Source organism: Meles meles, chromosome 7 (assembly GCF_922984935.1).
Source record: "Meles meles chromosome 7, mMelMel3.1 paternal haplotype, whole genome shotgun sequence".
In the NCBI taxonomy this organism is placed as follows: Eukaryota; Metazoa; Chordata; class Mammalia; order Carnivora; family Mustelidae; genus Meles; species Meles meles.
The window spans coordinates 104,671,858-104,692,287 of NC_060072.1; the positions used below are offsets into that span (position 1 = coordinate 104,671,858).

Sequence of the window (20,430 nt, forward strand, 5' to 3'; positions counted from 1 at the left end):
GGCAGAACTATAATGTAGTCACGCAGGAGCTCAGTTGATATCACAGGGAGATGCCCTTCATGGTCATCCCAAGTAGAGACAAAGGGACCCATGCACTGAAGAGCCTCTGGATAAGGACTGTCACCAAGGAGGGGACAGCTACCAACAACTACAGCAACTAGGAAATGAGGGCCTTAGTCAGAAAGGGGGCCGCACTACAGCTACCTTTGAACCTCTCCAGTTCATTTGCTTTAAGCATTAAGTATGCATTTAACATTAAGTTATGAGAGCTTATTCTTGTTGGACTCTTGTATGCTTCCTTTCCTGGAGTAATTTACAAGAGGAAGATTAGTTAGGATAAGCCACAGACCCCCACCACTACAACTGGGTCTTGAGTCCACAACTATAAATTATCATCTCCTTTCTCTACCACATTCTAGATTTTCTTCATCCTTTGTTAGCACCTCTGCTGGTCTAGGTAGCTTAGCTGGCGGGGTGATCTCGACCCTCATCCTGAGGGATCTAAAACCCTGGCCACCATATACTTCTCAGACTGTGTCTGCTGCACTGGTATATTTGTTATCAAAATGAGGCAAGAGAATACCAAGATATCCAAATATAGATGCCAAGTATATTCTTGTCTCCACCTGCTGTGCAGCAGTTCTCCTCTCCCTGATGACTAGGATCATTTACCCCAGTAATAAGGCTATTTTTTTCTTACTTATTGGTAATTTGTCCTGAATATCCTGATGTGATTGGAAAGCAGTCATAGCTTCAAGTTTAATGCAATGCTTATTGTGACCCCTGGTGAAATCATTTTTCCTTCTAGGAACCAGAGCTTCTAAATCCACAAAGCCAAGACTTGGAAGATAGAATTCCCAAATACCTTAAGGGGGGACCACTGGGAGTGAAAGTAAGAATTGCCACTCCTGATTCCACTAATTCTGGGATCCATGTATTCTTACCTATTGGTTATATCATGGACAACCATATAATGGTAACTGATTTTGAGAATATGTATTGTAGTGTGGATGGTGGGCCCATTCTTGGAGGATATCAACTTCAAGCTGGCTTCAGCTATACCTTCAATAGGTATTTCCATTGCTCTGTCAGTGGATAGGTGATAGGGCCTTTGGATCCCACAGTCACATAACCCCTGCCAAGTCTCTTTTGCCATAAAATGAAGGCCTTTGATCGGAAGCATAGTGGTGCAAGATCTGACATTAATGAGTTAAACACTTTATAGGACTCCAAATAGTGGTGCTGGCTGAAATCCTGCAGGATTTCTTGATACCCTAAATAGAAAAGGACATTACTAGGAAAGAACTATATAGGTCAATATGCCTGATGAATATCGCAAAATTCTCAACAAAATATTGGCAAACAAAACTCAGCAGCACATTGAAAGGATCATTCACCATGAACAAGGGAGATTTATCCTTGGGATGCAAGGGTGGTCAACACCCTCAATTCAGCCAATATGAAGCATCACATTAACTGAATGAGAGAAATGAATCATGATCATCTCAATAGATGCAGAAAGGGCATTTGACAAAATTTAACACCCATTCATAATAAAAATCTTTAACAAATGAGGCACAGAAAGAACATAGCTCAACATAATAAAAACCATATATGACAAGCCCACAGCTAATATCATACTCAATGATGAATCTCTAAGATCAGGAACAAGACATGGGTGCCCACTCTCAACACTCCAGTTCAACATAATATTGGAAGTCCTGGCTAGAGCAGTCCAAGCAAGGAAAGGATATAAAAGATATCCAAATCTGAAAGGAAAAAATTAAATTATCTCTTTTTGCAGATGACATGAGTTTTATAAAGAAAATTCTAAAGACTCAATTGAAAAATAGTTACATCTAATCAATGAGTTCAGCAAAGTTGTAATATCCAAAATTAACATGCAAAAACTCATAATCCCTATACACTAACAGTAAGTTTCTTAAAAAAATAAAGAAATGGGTTCTATTTATTTTCTGTTTCTATTCTATTCTATTTTTCTCTTCTCTACTCTGAAAACTATAGGACATTAATAAAAGAAATGAAGAAAACACAAACAAGTGAAAAGATCTGTGATCATGGATTGAAGAATTAATGTTAAAATATTCATTCTACTCAAATCTTTCTTTTTTTTCCTTTTTTTTAATCTTTTCTTTTTTTTTATAAACATATAATGTATTTTTATCCCCAGGGGTACAGGTCTGTGAATTGCCAGGTTTATACACTTCACAGCACTCACCATAGCACATACCCTCCTCAATGTCCATAACCTCACCCCCCTCTCCCAAACCCCCTCCCCCCAGCAACCCTCAGTTTGTTTTGTGAGATTAAGAGTCATTTATGGTTTGTCTCCCTCCCAATCCCATCTTGTTTCATTTATTCTTCTCCTACCCCCTTAACCCCCCATGTTGCATCTCCACTTCCTCATATCAGGGAGATCATATGATAGTTGTCTTTCTCCAATTGACTTATTTCACTAAGCATGATACCCTCTAGTTCCATCCATGTCATCACAAATGGCAAGATTTCATTTCTTTTGATGGCTGCATAGTATTCCATTGTGTATATATATCACATCTTCTTTATCCATTCATCTGTTGATGGACATCTAGGTTCTTTCCATAGTTTGGCTATTGTAGACATTTCAAAGCTGTCTTTCAATTAAACACAATCCTTATCAAAATCCCAATGGCATATTCATAGAAATAGAAAAAAAAATCCTAAGTTTCACATGAATCTTATGTAAAACCATAAAAGACCCCAATAGACAAAACAATTATGAGAAAGAACAAAGCACATTACAGTTCCTTATTTCAAACTATGTTACAATGCTATAGTAATTTAAACAGTATGGTACTATTATAAAAACAGACACAAGGAGCACCTAGGTGATTCAGTAAGTTAAGCATCTGCCTTCAGCTCAGGTCATGATTCCAGGGTCCTGCTCAGCATGGAGTCTGCTTTTCCTTCTCCTTCTGCTGCCCCCCACCTTGTGCGCTCTCTCTCTCTCTCTCTCTCTCTCTGGCTCAAGTTCTCTCTATCTCTCTCTCTCAAATAAATAAAGAAAATCTTTGAAAAAAAATAGACACACAGACCAATGGAACAGAATATAGAGCCCAGAAATATATTTCTACATATATAGGCAACTAATATTTGACAAGAGATCTAAGAACACTCAATGGGAAAAGGATTATCTCTTCCACAGTGGTGCTGGGAATACTAGATACATGCAGAAAAGTGAATTTGGACCTCTGTCTTACATCAATCAAAAATTAACTCAAAATAAATTAAAACTTTTGACTCAAGGCTGATAAAGTGAAACTCCTAGGGAAAATGGGAAAGAAAAATGGGAAGAAGTTCCTTGACATTGATCTTGGCAATGAACAATTTTTTTAAAAAATATGATGTCAAAAGCAAAAATAGACAAGTGAAACTACATGGTAAGAAGGCATTATGCTAAGTGAGATAAGTCAGAGAGAAAGACAAATATTGTATGATATCACTTTATGTGGATTTAAAAAAAAAGGAAATTCCTATAAGCAGAGAATACAGTGGTGCCTACCAGAGGCTGTGAGTTGGGAGAATTGGGAATATGTAATTTAAAGGTATAAACTTTCAACCAGTAGGTAAATCCTGGAGAACTCGTGCACAGCATAGTGGTTATAGATAATAATACTGTGTTATAAACTTCAAAATTGCTAAGGATTAGATCTTAATTGTTTCCACCTAAAAAAGAAATGAAAATTATGTGATGTGATAGAGATGTCACGTACTGTTAAGATAGTGATCCTAATGCAATATATTAATGTATCAAATCAACACATTGCATGCCTTAAATGTACACAATATTATATGTCAATTATATCTCAAAAAATAACTTAGAAAAATGAAAGCATGGTGAGTTCTTGTTTTGTTGATAGCAAGGGTGGTAATAAACAAGTTGTATAAAACCGACTTCATTTCCAAACACCGTAATGACAGCCATCTTTTCTTGGGCCATATGTGGTAGAACTGACCCCAAAACAATGCGTCTGATTGTCAATTTCACCAGCTGAGCTGAACCAGCCATTGAGCCAGACCCCTGGGATGGAGAAAAGAAAGAAATATATATCTTTGATAGAGCTTTTCTGAGCAGCTTTGGAGACAAAATGACACCTAATATTGGGAAACCTTGTATCTCATATAAGGAGATATTTAAGATTCAGCATGCAATTGGTGCTTGTATTTCAGAAAGCTTTCTTTTTATGTAGTCTCTGATGGAAGAGAAGATAATAAACAGGGTTTCTCTTGGTTTCCAGAAAATAGTGATACCAGGATGGGACTTTATAATTCCCTTCCTGATGTAGAAGCCCCACTGAGGAACAGGAGGGCAGGAGAGTCCCTTATATGGTTTGAAGAAGCTGAGGCTGTTACCTGAAGACATGAAGATCTGAACAACCAGAAATGGAGTCTGCTTTCTCCGAGGACTTGATTTTCTTCTCTTCAGTGCCCTCACTGAGTTCACAAAGCTCAAGGTAAGGATAGCCTCACTTCTTAATATCAGCAGAGATATTGGATTAGCTCAAAGACTCTGGGGAGATGATCCCTGGGGTTGTAAATACAATGCCTTTTTATTGACCATTTGTTTCTGACCAAATGTGATCTTTAGTGACGATGAATGTTGCTTTTTCTTCTGTGAGGAGGGACTCTGTTTTTCAAGTTCAGCAGTGAGATGTTGCAGACATATAAAGTTTGTTTTCTAAATCAGCCTCAATCACCTAAAACCTCAGATCATTTCCAAGGGCTTCTCATACTGGATTATGGCTGAAAGACTACATCAGGCTGGACCTCTGATCTGTCCTTTCTATACTCTATGTTACCATTTAGACTATGGGCATGTGCATGAGAGAGGGAGTTGGGGGGTAGAGTGGAGGAATCAGGTGGAATGGAGTCTTAAGAGTATGTGAAGGCTAACTGTGGTAAGCAGGAATATGTCTGCCTGGTGAAAGTCAATTTTCTTAAATACAAGTCCATAGAACTCACATTCTCTATGCCAGATTGCTGGATTTGGTGATGGAGGTGGTAGTGGTGATGATGATATGTGTGTATGTGTATATGTACAACAGATATGGAAGCCTTTCTGTCTATAAAGAAAGTCCTTCCAATAGGAACTATAACGAAACTCCTAGATAACCCTGTATTTGTAATATAAGCCTGATTTTTACTTTCTTTTTCTTCCCCACAAACCTATAGTTCAGATGTTTTTCCGATTTACTGTGATCTTTCCCCTGCACTGGATTCTTTCCAGAACTCTTCTCTTCCTGCCTGTGATGTTTTCCCTTCTTACCTCTTGGACTGATCATCCCCCAACCTCATTGCACACCACCAGAGAAAGTGATGCCGAATGCAGGTGTTCTTAGATGGACTGATACTAGCATAGAAGGCAGAAGAGGGATCTAGCCTTGGAGACTTCAGGATGTGCCTCTTTGGTCAATTTTCCCCTGCCCTAGTGAGGTATACAAGCTTATTTTGTGACATCCTAATGGATCAGCTATTTAGGAAGAACCCTGTGCTTATTAATGTACTTTGGCAAATTTTCTCCCTTGTAGTTTCCTCAGATCTTAGAAGAAATCTTGTCTCTGTTGGGCTCCTGACTCAGTAAGCTCCTGAAAGGAGAACAATCTAGTCACGTGGCTGGCGAGCCAGGCCCAGGTGTGGACCTTGATTCCTGATCTCTCTGACCTACAGTTCCTCCTGTTTCAAAGCCCTCCAACCATGAGCCTCTGTCTCTCTTGAATGGGCAATTCTATGCCTCCAACAAGAGCAAGAGATTCCGCTCTTCATTTCCTGGTTATATTTCTTGGAACTTCCAGTTGCTTGAGTTTGGGCCATAGGCTTACAACAGTTGTCCTTTTTTAGACTCTGCAGGCCCTTAAGGGTAGAAGTAGAATCAAAATCAAATATAAAATTGATGCTCTGATTCCAGGTTGGTCTCTCCAGCTCTGACAACAATGAATAAATTTCTCATTAGGCTAAGAAGAAATCACATTTCATCAACCAAGTATTTTTTTTCCCAGAGAGAACTTTTTTAGAATCATGTTTTTAAAGAGTATGTTCACATATTAAAGCATTCAGTTCACTTGAGTTTTCCCCATCTACTTGTGGAATTTCAACCTCATTATCATGGTGTCAAAGAGTATCAACTATTTCCCAAGCCCTGCCGTACATTATAGAGTCCCTATAGTACAAGTCAGGATCTGCCAGCTCCCTTTAGATTCTTTCTGAACATACATCCCTGCTTTAATACAGAGCACATCTCAGTCTCTACACACATGTATGTGCATGCATACACACACACACACACACATACATAATTGGATTGTAAAATTCCTGTATGACATTTTATGTTCACTTTCAAAATTAACAATATATTTTAAAATCCTTTCTGTCCTATTAGAACATCTATGTTATTTGTATGGTTGCCAGTACTTCCCTGTATTATTGAGTCATAACTTATTTATCTAATTCCATGTGTTGTATATTTATGTTTTCAATTACAATGCTATGAAAAGGTTTTATGAACCTAATACATTTGTTCTACATTGACCTAATAGAGAAGTCATTATTATTTTCTCAACATGACCATTCTGAAGGTCTTTGATATAAATTGCCTAATAGAGCATCAAAATACTTCAATCATGACAAGTCCCTCCACTCACATCTATAAAACCCAATAGTTCCTGATTTATCTATCTATATTCCTTCTGGATATCCTCTGCCTGGGTCTCTTCTTTGCCTTCTTGTTCCACTTGGATACAGGTCTGTGGGTCAGTGCCAATTTGTCCTTTATCAACTTGCAGTAAAGAAATATATCAGTTGACATAATTCACTTAGAAGGCTTTATAATTGGACAGACAGAAAATGACAACGTCCTGAAGAAATAAGAAGTGATGGAGAGGAAAGACAGAATTTAAAAGGAGATGATAACTCACTAAATATAAGAGAAGACTGAGAAGGAATCTGTATGGGCTTGAGTAATAAACAGGAAAAATAACCTAGGGAATAAGAGATGAAATAGAAAGAGATAGTTATGGAGAATTGGATTTAAAAAAATTTTTTTTGAGAAAGTGAGCAAGCACATGAGCATGGTGGCCGGGGTGGGAGAGGGAGAGGAGAGAGAGAATCCTAAGAAGAATCCACACCAAGCTCAGCGCTAAACCCAAGACAGGGCTGGATCTCATAACTGTGGGATCATGACCCGAGCTAAAACCAAGAGTCAGATGCTTAACCAACTGAGCCATCCAGGTGCCCTGAATTGGACTTTTAATTGATCCATGAAAATTTCACTCTCTCCCCTACCCAATCTCCCATCCTCAACTTTTAAATTCCTACGCACATCTGGTGCCTAAGAATCGCTTAAAAACAGATGATACCATAAGAGACTATGGACTCTGAAAAACAACCTGAGGGTTTTGAAGGGTCAGGGGTGGGAGGTTGGGGGAACAGGTGGTGGGTAATAGGGAGGGCACGTTTTGCATGGAGCACTGGGTGTTGTGCAAAAAGAATGAATACTGTTACGCTGAAAAAATAAATAAAATGAAAAAAAATTAAATATAAAAAAAAAAAAACAGATGATACCACATCTCAAGGAAGAGCATACATGAATGTTCAGGATTGGTTTTTTCCCCATGAGTTCATCTTGGTAAGAATGAGGGTATGAATATGGACCAAGTTTAGAGTCCTTTGTCTAAGAAAGAGAGACTGGAACATTCATGAACCCAGGCAAACTAAGGCCTTGAGTAGCCCAAAGGGGAGGTAAGAAAACAGGTTACTATACTCACCTTGTATTTCTTTGGAGGGAAACTGAATTGAGATAAAAGTTGCTAAGTAATCAACAAAGCAAAAAGTAATTTATTCCGAATATTTCGTTTTAAGTAATTTCATATAATACGATTATAAGTCAGCACTATTCTACTGAAATACAGGCAATTAGAATATCTGAGGCCTTATCTCATTTTCAATTCAACATCATGAGAAAACCATAGTGGATGTTTGAGGGGCGTTTAGTTCAACGTCATCATATCCAGGGTCCCCCTCTTCCCCCTGAAGCAACCAGGGACTAGCTTCTTCTTTCCCAGGACCAGCTATCCCTCTGGAGAACTGTAGAGAAGAGCCTGAAACATTAAAGAGAAGCTTGATTAGAATTGGGACAAAGAGACAGGACAGTGCCCATGGTGGAAGCAAGTCAAGTCATGATGACAAAGCAGCAGGTAATGTTCAAGAAAGCTCAGACAATGTAATATAGTTACAGCAAAGGTATATCAAGGTTATCCTATCGGGATCCAGTCCGTGTGGGTCTCCAGAACACTATTATCACAGGAGATCTATGGCCAACATAGGTGCTCTATAAAGACATGTTTCTCAGCGAAGAATGGCAAAAGAGTGGTAAGAATCATAAGAAGGGACATGTAGGTGTGCCTGGGTGGCTCAGTGGGTTAAAGCCTCTGCCTTCAGCTCAACCAGGAGTCCTGGGATCGAGCCCCACATCCGGCTCTCTGCTCAGCAGGGAGCCTGCTTCCCTTCCTCTCTCTCTGCCTGCCTCTCTGCCTACTTGTGATCTCTCTCTGTCTGTGTCAAATAAATAATAAATAAAATCTTAAAAAAAAAGAAGGGACATGCAAATTTCTCTTTTCACAATTGACAGGTCCAAATTCAGAAACAGAAGGGTACAGGAGACCTGGAAAAATCTCAGGTCCTCACTGACAATCCCACTCTGCTCTTCATGGCCTTGACTTGTGTCCCTAAATGCCCCCCAAAACAATCACAGCATCCTTCCATAGTTGCCACATCCCCAGGGTCACATTGGCCCTCAGAGGGAGAAATACTCTTCTCTGGAGAATGGGTGTCTTCATTTGACCACTGAAATGTCTGGAACAGATTGGCCCTAAACTGCCTACAAATTGAGACTCTACAATCCACCACCATGTCTTTCATTTTCAAGGCTATCATATATGATAGACTTTGTACAAATTAGTGCTAACATGATTGCAGTGCCTCTCAGATGATCAAATCCCTCATAAACTCCAATATTACAATATTTCTTAAGTCTCTGAATGCCTTTCAGAGATGGTACAGCGCAAAAGTGTTATAAGAACAGTCGTTCTATTTTTGGACTTGGAAAACTAACCGATGTCTTAAGGCAAGCACCTCAGAGATGAAGTTATGCAGACACAGATACGAAGAATATAGAGTGATTCTCTCCCCCTCCCCACCGCCCCCAAGGAATGTGACAGCACAAAAGAAAGGAAGAAGGCCCCTATTCTTTCTTGTCTCACAGAGAAGCCATGACTGATGAATGTTCAATCCAAAGACAGCCCTTAGAGTTTCATGTGGGGCAGATGGAGGTTTTCAAAGGAAGATGGTCAAAGGATATGAGATCATCTGAATTTTGAATCTATAAGAAGGACCAGCAATGAGGAGCTCAAATTAACCCTTTCCAGGACAGAAACAAAAGATTAACAAGAGATCAACTAACCCCACTCACCTGTTGGAGAGGCCCTCACCACATTCTCCTCCCCTGGGGGCACTTCCCCCTCCTTCATCCAGGAGGCAAAAGGAGCCTCAGGCACTGGGACCTCTTCAGCATTATCATAGTCCTCACTAGGGGCATCAGTCTTCTGAGCTGGGGGTTTAGATGGAACCACAGTAAATGGGTTGTCCTGGATAATATCTAAAATCCCTTCTGCTGCAGAGAATCTGATAGCTACTAACCAGAGGCACTATTCACTCTGTGTTTTAAAAGGTCTTTTCCAAGGTCATGTATTTCATTTTGATGAGTCCATAAACCAGAAAAACAATCCAAACCTCTCAATATTTCCTGATTAAAACTACATATTTCAGAGAAACCCTTGCACCAGCGTGCCTTAGTAAAATATTTGGTCAGTTACACTTTCCAGATGCTATTTTTCAAAACAGTGTGTATGTTGCAACTGAATGAGGATGGTTCTGGACACAGACAGCCCAGCCTCACCATGAGGCACATCAGAGCAAGCAGAGAAGAAGGAGAGAAGAGATCCCACTAATCCCGGTCAAAGGAAGATTGTCCCTCTTGAATCTCATCTCTATGAAAGGAAGCCCCCTGCCCCCAATACCCAGCCGAGACAGTTCACCCCTACTACCTGGAGTAGGTTGAAAGTAACTGTTGTCCTCACCATCCCCAGTGTAATATGGCAGTTTAGTCACGGAGTTATCTGACAGGGCCTCTAATGTGGAGAAAAACACAAAACGAAAAAAATCACAAAGCAGACAACGCACACTCTCTCACACCCGTGGGACCTGTGGTAAGGCTAAGAAGAAATGCTGAAGCACTTGTGGCTCCTGTGGTATAAAGAGAAGGCTCAGAGCTCACAGGAGCTCAGCGGAAACCCATCCGTTGCATTTGGAGGGGCTGCTTCTGCGAGCATGAGGGAGTATGGGGTCTGCAGAGAAGCCTTGGCTCACAGACAGTGGGGCTGGGGGAGGGGCTGACACCGAGAGGGCCCAGGAGGGCAAGGAAGGGATGGATACACACCAGTGCTGCCCAGCAGATCTTCCTTCGTTGCCACAAGATAGTCAATCTCCTCGTACACAGCCTCGTTGGGAACATCTTCGAAGCTGGGTAAGGCTAAGCAAACCACCAGCAAGTGAGAAATGTCCCCGAGTTCATCCCTGAACCAACAAGCAAATCATTCTCCCCAGCGGTCAACAGGGAAAAAGCCTCAGGGCTGCCAGGACTCTGGTAGAGTCTCCTCACACCCAGGGTGCCATGTCTGCACCTCTCTCCCTTGTCTGACCCTGCACCCACAGCTCAGCCCCTATTCTTTCTTGTCTCACAGAGAAGCCATGACTGATGAGTGTTCAATCTGAAGGCAGCCCTTAGAGTTTCATGTGGGGCAGATGGAGGTTTTCAAACACAGTTCCCCCCCTCCCACCTGGCCCTGTCTCCGGCCTCCACACACTTTCCACGTTACCCTGTACCCCTGTAGCCCACCTCTGTGCTTTGCTCTCCATCTGTACATCTGAATCGCCAGGATGACGAGGACCAGGAAGAGAAGGGCCCCCAGGATGAAGCAGAGCATCTCAGACAGGGAGAAGGTGCCACGGACAAGATTTGGGCCTCGTCTGATCCCTAAGGAGAATAAAGCCAATAGGATTTGGAGAAGGGCAAGGGCATTTCCTTTTAGCATTTCCAGCCTGGGCAAGTCCCAGCCTCAGACATAACAGGACTTACAGTGCCCCTGGTGGACACTCCCCCAGGCTTTATTCTGAGATAAACTGAATTCCACTCCACTAAGGTCCAACGGAGTACTGGGCCAACATACACAACGGTAGCCCCCTTTCTTCAGGCCTCTCCAGACCAGAGCATCAAGCAACTCCTGGGATAGGCATCTTGCTGCAGGGGAGTGATACTCATGGGCAAGTGGGGAAACCTTAGATTCTGAAGCGCAGGAACCAGCCTCCCTTGGCCCAAGGGCAGTGGAAATTTGAAGGGAGTGAAGGGAAGTTCCCCAAGGGAAATGCCCTAAGACCTCCCCACCAGCAGATGGCTCTTTGGGGTCTTTCTTTTCCTGAGTTGGCTAATTCGGGCAGATTCCACAGAACAGGTCCCCCAAATCTGAATATTCTCCCCTGCCTCCAGATTGTGGCACTGTACCTCCTGTAGGAGACTGCAAGCTTGTTCTTCCACCTAGAGAGAAAAACAGGAGTTTGCGGTCTGGGATTGGATCAGAGTGCAGGGCGGCCCATTTTCCCCACCTGAGCCCTGAAATCACTCCTCAATTACCACAACCTCAATGTCGAGACCTCCCCTTCTCCCAGATCCAGGGCTGACAGCATCTAGATGCTTTCTGAATGCAAACTTCCCATTTTACCTGAGCCCACCCCATTGGCCCACCCTTGCTCCAGCTCAGCCAGAGCCACTCACCAGAGCACCGCACCCCAGCGTCCTCCTCGTGCTTGCAGTTGTTCTGGCCCCAGGGGTCCGCAGCACAATCCCACAGGGAGGGCTCCCTGCCCCTGCATTTCACCTCATCCAGCCAGATGCTCCCATTTCCCGGCCCAAATGCGGCCTTCTGCAGTGCCTCGAGGGCAGAGCCACAGCCCAGCTGCTGACACACCACCTCGGCCTCTGCCAGGCTCCAGGAGTCATCACACACCGTGCCCCAGGAGCCCTCGTGCCAAACCTCCACTCGCCCTGAGCACTCTGTGTCTCCTCCTCTCAGTCGGAGCTTCTCTTTGTCTGAAAAGGCAGCAGCACCTTCTGTTACTGCCCCTGGTGGGAAGGAAGGAGCCCTTGGGAGCCAACAGGGGAAAGGGGAGGGGCTTTATGTACCTGTGCAGGGGGCAGCAGTTGGACAGCTCCTGGGTCTCACTCCTGCAGAAGCAGACAAGGGGGCAGTGCTAGATCCGGGACAGCTGGGGGTGCTCTTCCCCAAACAAGATTATCTGAAGTGCTTGGCTTCAGCCCAAAGGACAAGTGAAAATAACAGCCTTCCTAATTAGTCTAATGGGCTGAATTACTGAGACATTCGCTAAAAATCATAGTCATTATGCATACACACACATATGCATACACACACACACACACACACACAACTCCATGAGAGGAAACACTTTGCATGTCTTATTCATCTCTATGTTTCTGCTATATATACTTGGTATATTGTATGCATTCAACAAGTGTGCATTGAGAACTTTTTCTAAATACTATGTATAGGGGCTTGATAAATATTTATTGAATGAATGGGTGAATAAAATCCAGTAAAACATAATTCCTTTAAATTCTTGCTAATAAGTAAGTTAATAAAGGGAATACAAATTGATATTAATGGTTTGTGGTAATAATAGTGGATATTTTTTTTAAATCCTGAATCACAGACATAATTTGCATTCACTATTCCATTTATATTTTTAATGGAAAATTATATAACAGATTATAAACTTTTCTTATCTATTTTTCAGTATGACATGCGCACAAGCAAAGATTACTATGTTAAGAGGATACTTTTTATAAAGAACTGGAATAAAGAGGATTCAGAGAAAAACAGTTAGGTAGACAAATGGCTAAGGAGTGAGACAGAAATGTTTACATGATACTCAAATATACTGACAAAAAACTACATGGAGAGAGGACACAGATAACAAACATGAGATTAAAAAAGACAAAAATGGAAACCAAAGGAAGACCAGAAATTCAAAAAATTACAAGAAGACAGAAGTATACATGGTACTTGTCATAAAATACCAGAATTGGCATATTCTTTCCATATGATCCTATCCAACTTCCTACCCTGTGAACATCTCAGAAAATGATGGCAGGACCTCTTTGGGTGCTCGCTCACTTTCAGCACTGGAGTCTTCACTATCACTCAACTCATCATGTTTGATTGTAGAAAATTATCATCAATATAAGGTCTTAGAGTTTAATATCCCTTCAGCTTTTAGGGACACAGAAACAAGAAAAGGAGGTAAGGAAAGAGAAGCAAGGAAGGGAGTGAGCTCTGCCTTTGAAACATCTATCACCATGCTCTCCCTTGGCTGTGGACTTCAGGTAACTCCTAGCTTATCCCCCAAGATATACCTGAGCTGGCAGGGAAGGGGGAGGGGGAAAGAAGGAACTGGAAAAGAATGTTAAGGGAAAGGAAAACACTATGAAAATGCAAAAAAAAGTAAGGAAGAGAGGGAGGGAGGGAGGAAGAGGAAGAGGCCATCCCATCGTGACTCCAGTGTTCTTTTACCTCACAGTATTGTTCATTCCCTGAGGGACCATCACAAGGTGAGATACCTTTATGCTACTTGTACTTAGAATGAACTCAGATCTGCCTCTTTGTAAGCCCCATCCATCAGCCTGGTGTCCTGCCCCCTGCATCAGCTAGTTCATGGTGATTCTTCTCCTTCTATGGTAAAGTCCTTCAAAGGTCAACAGTCAAGTTACATCTATTCTGGCATTTCTGCTAATTAGCCTAGTTACAGACTTCCTATGACATGGTTTCCAGTTGTTTTCCACGAGAGACACATAACCCAGACAATGCAATGTGCCAGTGTCACTTCTAAAAGTAGATCACCCTATTACACATGACAAATCAATCCACTTGGTAATTATTTAATTAAAATAAATTAAATTAATAAATTAAATAATAAATAAAATAATATAAAAATAATAAATAAATTAAATAATAATAAAAATTAAAATAATAAATAAATAATAAAATTTAAAATAATAAATTAATTAATTAAATGATATAATAAATAAATAAAAGTGTTGTATACTTTTCTAACCATCACCTTATTGATACTTTTACTTCTGGTTTCTACCCTGCCTCAAAAATGTTCTCATTAAACAGTCAATAGCACACAATGCCCTAAATCTGTTGGGTGTTTTTCAACTCAAGTGTTCTTGAAACCTCAGTAGAATTTAATATATAAAAACATCCCCCTTTCCATGAAAGGAACCCGAGTTCCAAACACAGTATTGTTTGGGTTCTTGTTTCTCTGTCTGCTCTGCATCAGACTCCATGTCTGTTCATAGACTGTACTATCTTTAAAAAGTTAGTGTTCCCTGGAGTCTGTTTAAGGAGCATTTATATTCCCAGTGATCTCAACTTCTATCTAACAATCGGGGAGATGGAGCGACTGCCAAGAGAAAAAAATGAAAAAGAATGAGAAGTGAACCTGCTGAACACTGCTGAAAATTCATAAATACTGGAGAGAGAAAAGTCTGCTACATTTCATTACCTTACCAATTCAGAGGAATGGTGGACCCTAACGCTTAACTGGATGAGTTTAGAATAGTAGAAGAGGGGAAATCGTGAGGACTCTGAGTGGTTACTGACCATACTCTCAGAAACTTGGCTGTGGAAGAGGGAGTAGAGAGAAGGACAGTAACAAGGAAGTCAAGGAAAACTGCTCAGGTCTTTTTCAAAATGTGAGTCACACAAACCCATATATTTACATTGATGAGAATAAACCAGGAGATGGGGGAAGTCGATGGCACTAGAAGAGGGAATAAAAGTGAAGACTTTGACAAGTGCAGTTAGGATCCACAGTCTGAGCAGAAGAGCTGGCCTAATATGAGGCCTGAGGCCACTGATGCAGGAGGCCAAGCAAGTACAGAGTGGGCACAGAGACCAAAAGTAAGTAGATTTGGTGAAAGGCAGAGGAGGAGTTTGCAGCCAACTGTTCTAATTTCTCAGTGAGGTAAGAGGCAAGATCATGATTTGAGACTAGATGGTGGGGATCAGGTGTTGACAATGTGAGGAAAGCAGAAAATATGTAAAATACAATTTTAAATTTAGGGCAAGCACACATATTAAAGAAGTACAGTGTCCTCAGAGACACTATGGAATCCCCAGTAGAGACTGGGTCCATGAATTCAAAAGTAGAGTAGCCACTTGACTATGTGTTCTTTCCCCACCTTTGCCTTAGTCCACTGCAGACAAAGAATACTCAGGTAGTTGACTTTAACCAGGTCTGGAGTTTGTCAGGTGAGGCTGACAAAGAAGAGGCAAGGGAATTATATAAATTAAATGAGAAGGATTATAATGTTGGATCATATTATCTAATCTGACTAAGAAAAAAATGTGTAGTTAGATGGAGAGTAGAAAAGTAAGAAAAACTGATAGGGGAAAAGTTTGGGCATCTCCATGAGCACAAGAAATTATTTGAAATGGAGCATTCTTAGTTAGGAGCCATAAGGATAGGAAACACTGGTCAGAGAATGGAAAAAAGAAATCAAGATTTCAAGCCATACTGTTGCTGGATATCAGTGGTATATGCATAGGCAGAGATAGGAAGAAGTCAATGAGCTGAGAGGTCAGGATGCTGTCTCAGTTGTGTTTAAGGATATTGAAGGAAGTACCAATGGTTCCAGGAGTAAGACAGAGACGAGGAACATGGTGAGTCTGTTGTTGCAGTCTTCAGTGGACAAGGGGAAGTGACCAGAAAGTTAGGATGATGACAGCAACAAGCAGAAGTACTAGGTGGTATTTGTTGCCTCATGGTGTGAATTTCAAGTAGCTGGATGTTAAGAAGAGACACAGAGGAGGAAGCATTGAAAATGGCAACTGAGAGTAAGAAGTATATCTATTCCAAGTCTCAGAGAAAAGTGTGTTGAGAGGGGGGAAAAAAGAGCCTACAGGTGAGGGGGAAATCAGTGTTTTCAGGGAAAAAGCAGGTTTTGATCCAAACACTAAAGTGAAGGGAACTTGGAGGACATAAGAGAATTTGAAAATGATGGAATCCAACTTCCAGCAGGCTCTGTAGAACATTTTGGAAGAGTGAGATGAGGGGGACATATTAAGCACTTGGTAGTTAATGAATGGCTCAAAGGATACAGGATCAGCCCTGAAAACTGAGATCCTAAGGGCTTCTTAGAAGACAGAAATTCAAGCAGAAAGTCATGGGGTCATGAGGCTACTGACTTCTCAGCAGTTCTCCATGATGAGGCAATCAAGAAGATAAACGAATTCCTCTTTAATAGGAATGTCTTCCTGGGCTCTGCCTCAGAGAGTTCTCTGGCTCTGTTCATCATTCCAGGGGAACCCTGCTCCCCTCCCTCTCACCCTTTTCTGCTCTGGCCATGATGGGATTTTTCTCGTGCCTCAAAGACGCCATGGTTCCTCTTACTTCAGTATGTACACTGACCCAAGCGATCTCTCCACTTTCTTCCTCTGAGAAACTCTTACTCACCCTTCTGCTTTCCATCTAAGTATGATTTCCTCTTTTACACCAATTCCACAATTCCACCGCACTTTCTAACTCTTCATGAAATTTCTGCCTAATGAGAGTTTTCAACACTGGACTGTAAGCTCCATGATGGCAGAGACTACATTTTCTGCTCTTCTCCATTCTCCCACCTGCAGCATAAACTTGTGCATACAAGGCACTCAGTTACTATCTACCAAAAGGCTGACTGGAGGGCTAGTCCGATTGGTGTGGATACATTCCAGAGTAAAGTTACCATTAGCTTAAGAGACAAAACAATCAGGGTTGATTCCTTACTTGGCCCCTTATTTACTTTAACGTGTTGGGATATCACTTAACTATTCCTAACTAATTGGCAATTGCTTAGAAAGTTTATCAGGGTATTGCTTGTTTTCAATGCAATCCTTCTGATATTTTTCATGTAAACTGCTATTGACACCAGCTTCCTTATTTTTTCCTGCGAAACGAGATTGGAACGTGTAAGTTAAATAATCATCCAAACTTCATGTTGTACTCTTACCTTAAACTTACCCTTCGATTTGAAGATAAATTCTCACTAACAACATCCTACAGGACTAGGACAGACACATGGAAACAGTAAATTACCTGCACAGGAGATATAAGCTTCCTCTCGTGACGAACATGAGTTCCGTTTCCAGGGGTCAGAAGGACATTGCCAGAGAGAGGAATCGGTTTTCCGACACTGGATTTGATCCACCCACCGAAGTCTAGAACCTTCCCTGGGAACTATGGAATCGCTGACCGTCCCATTGTCTCCACAGCCAAGATGTCTACAGATGATGGACAAGGTGATGGCAGACACTGCCATGGAGTTGTGGCAGACACTGCCCCAGGTCCCATTGTAGAAAACTTCCAGCCATCCAGCACACTCCTGGTCCTCGCTCACCATCCTGAGCTTCAGGAATTCTAAATTGGAAGGCGAGAGAGGGGGAAAGAGTCCATAGTAAGCATTCCATTCAGCGCCCTTGATTTTTTTTCTCCATGCCAAAGACTATTAACACTCATCCCTGACTCTGCTGAGGAAGGACCCACTAGGTGGCAAGACTGAAACTGACCTCCCTTTTACCTGATTTTGTGTGTTTGTGTCTGGGTTTCTATTTCCCCCACAGCGATGTAGTAGAATATGAACAGAGAATAGCCACCTGGGCACTCTACCCCAAGGGAAAGCTGAATCCTGCTTCCTGACAAAACTTCTGACAGAGTATGTGAAAGGGAGTGTGGAAAGTGGGGTGATAAGCAGAATAATGGCCCCCAAAAGGTGTTGTGTAAATATGTTACTGTACATGGCAAAAGAGACTTTTCAGACATGATTGAGATAAGGACCTTAGGATGGTGAGATTAACCTGGAGTAGTGTGGGTTGACCAGCTAAGCCCAAATCCAATCACCTCTTTAGATCCACTATCCTTAAAAATGGGAAATCTTTCCCAACTTCAGTCAGAGGGAAACATGAGTGAGGAAGAATGGTCAGAGGAAGGCAACGCTTTCAGCCTGAAGAGAAAGAAAGGGATCTACCCCCCAGCCAGTGAATGCACATGGCCTTAGGAAACTAGAGAAGACACGGAAAAGGAATCTCCCCCAGAGCCTCCAGAAAGAACGCAGCCCTTTTGACACCTTGATTTTAGTCCAGTGAGACCTTTGTTGGACTTCTAACATACAATACTATACATTAATAATTTGTGTTGTTTCTACCGCTCATTATATGGTAATGCATTTCGACAGCAATAGGATCTCAAGATTTTACCACCAAAGTGAGCTGAAGATCGAGCCCTGCTTTCAAATGGAAACTGTAGGAAATGGCTCTGTCAGGAGCTCTTGCTGTGAAGGAAGGACCTGAACCTCAGATGCCACAGGAGGAAAAGAAAGCACCTAATCTTTAAAAAGACAGGCAATGTGGAAGGAAGTTTTCTCCTCTGGCCCCTTCAGCAACACCCTTCAGGGCTCAGACTCCCATCCTCCAGAGCCCACACCTCCTCTCCCAGCCTACAGACAGCGCGCAGGCAGACCTGAGCAGATGACCCCTGCATCCTCCTTGTGTCTGCAGTCGTGCTGTCCCCAGCCCCGGGAAGGACACTTCCAAATGTGGGACTCCTTTCCTGTGCACTCCAGGTCATCCAGCCAGATAGGGTCCGATCCCTCCCCGAAGTGAGCAGAGACCGTGGCATTGAGGGCTTCTCCACAGCCCAGCTGTCTGCACACCACGTGGGCATCACTCAGGTCCCAGCTGTCATCACAGATGGTGCCCCAGGAGCCCTGGTGAAGGATCTCCACTCTGCCGGCACAGGGACCGCCTCCGTCCACCAGGCGGAGCTGTCTGCGATCTGAGGAGAGAATCAAGCCACTGAAGCATTTCACAAGAAAGAAGGGCTTTCTTGCCCCGCCCCCCCACCCCACCCCTCACCTGAGCAGGTGGCTGCACTCTCCTGTGAGGCTGCAGAGCCCGCGGGTTCAGACACAGAGTCGTTGCACTGGGGCAACACCTGGGTCTGGTTTCCTGCAGAAACAGCATGGTCAGAGGGTTAGGAGGGTTGAGGAACAGGAAACTGAACGAAACTCAAGAGTAACCTAGTGCTGGGGTCTGAGATGAAAGCTGAAACATAACAGCAAGTTTACTAGAATTGTAGATTTCATCTCTTTATGGAAAGTTCTGCTTCTGACAATGCCAAATTTTTGTTATGCAGCGTTAAGAACCAGAAAACTTATACATGCCATAATACTGAGCATTTACTGAAGACAAATGAAATGTTTGTCTTCAAAAGGACTTGAATAGGCATGTTCATAGTATCTTTATCCGTAATAGCCCCAAACTGTGACTCCACCTAAAACATGTGACATTCTTGAAACAAAGTAACGGGCAGAAGCTGGATGGGCTGGGTCGATGCTGTCAATGAGGACTTAAAGGAGGTAAAGAAAATGTGACTGGAGGCTGGAGGGGAAATGAGCGGTGATCTGTGTTATGTAAAATAACATATAGTTGCGTTAGGTGACTAGATTGGGAAGAAATTTATTATGCAATAGTAACCAGAAAATACCTTCCATCAGTCTCAGTAACTGAGAGCAACCAGCAAAATCAGTCAGTAAATATTTATTTACCTCAAACCCACAGAATACACATTATTCCCAGGGCATACAGCTCATTTAGCAAGGCTGAGCACATTTTATACTCCCCCCCCACCACACACACACAAAATGACATTTAAAAAATCATTAAATTTGAAATAAGTAAATAAATTTAATTTTTAAAAAATCGTTAAATTTGTTTTTTGGAAACAATTTTGAAAAATCATTAAAATGTGTTTTTTGAAAAAATATATATATATATATTTTGACCAAAATAGGATTAAGCTGGAAACACAGGATTTATACTGTGCATCAAAGTAAGGAAGATTGGTGTTCAGTGATTGACTTTGCTAATACTTTCAATTTCTACTTTGAAAACAGCCAAATCCCAATTTGCATTCAGGCAGGATGGTATGTAACACCAATTTACCATGCTTCCACAATATTTAATTCTCCTGATTATGGCCACAACTCAAATTGAAAGGAGAGTCTACATAATAATTGGCCTGTATTCTTTAAAAAGTTGATGTCAGAAATGCAAAGCGAGATTCAGGAAATATCCCTGATTAGAGAACACTAAAAGGAAGACAACTGAATGCTGCATATTTCCTCAACTCTTTTTTTGTTGTTAA

The 20,430-nt window shown here is 41.9% G+C and overlaps 1 protein-coding gene across 2 annotated transcripts in view; it reads right to left on the bottom strand.

The window, feature by feature from the left end:
• Nucleotides 1–7,837: 7,837 nt before the first annotated feature.
• LOC123945779 (antigen WC1.1-like) overlaps nt 7,838–20,430 on the bottom strand; it is a 40,151-nt gene continuing 27,558 nt past the window's right edge. Inside the window, exons 5-16 of one of the 2 annotated variants that reach the window (XM_046010652.1) lie at nt 19,140–19,232; nt 18,745–19,059; nt 17,326–17,646; nt 12,350–12,391; nt 11,942–12,256; nt 11,672–11,704; nt 11,249–11,410; nt 11,009–11,146; nt 10,550–10,642; nt 10,158–10,241; nt 9,524–9,661; nt 7,838–8,153 (exon numbers count right to left, since the gene is read on the bottom strand). In XM_046010652.1, coding sequence (XP_045866608.1) covers nt 8,008–8,153; nt 9,524–9,661; nt 10,158–10,241; nt 10,550–10,642; nt 11,009–11,146; nt 11,249–11,410; nt 11,672–11,704; nt 11,942–12,256; nt 12,350–12,391; nt 17,326–17,646; nt 18,745–19,059; nt 19,140–19,232 — 1,880 coding nt within the window. In that variant the 3' untranslated portion in view covers nt 7,838–8,007. The remainder of the gene's footprint in view (nt 8,154–9,523; nt 9,662–10,157; nt 10,242–10,549; nt 10,643–11,008; nt 11,147–11,248; nt 11,411–11,671; nt 11,705–11,941; nt 12,257–12,349; nt 12,392–17,325; nt 17,647–18,744; nt 19,060–19,139; nt 19,233–20,430) is intronic. The other variant, XM_046010654.1, reaches the window with a different exon arrangement.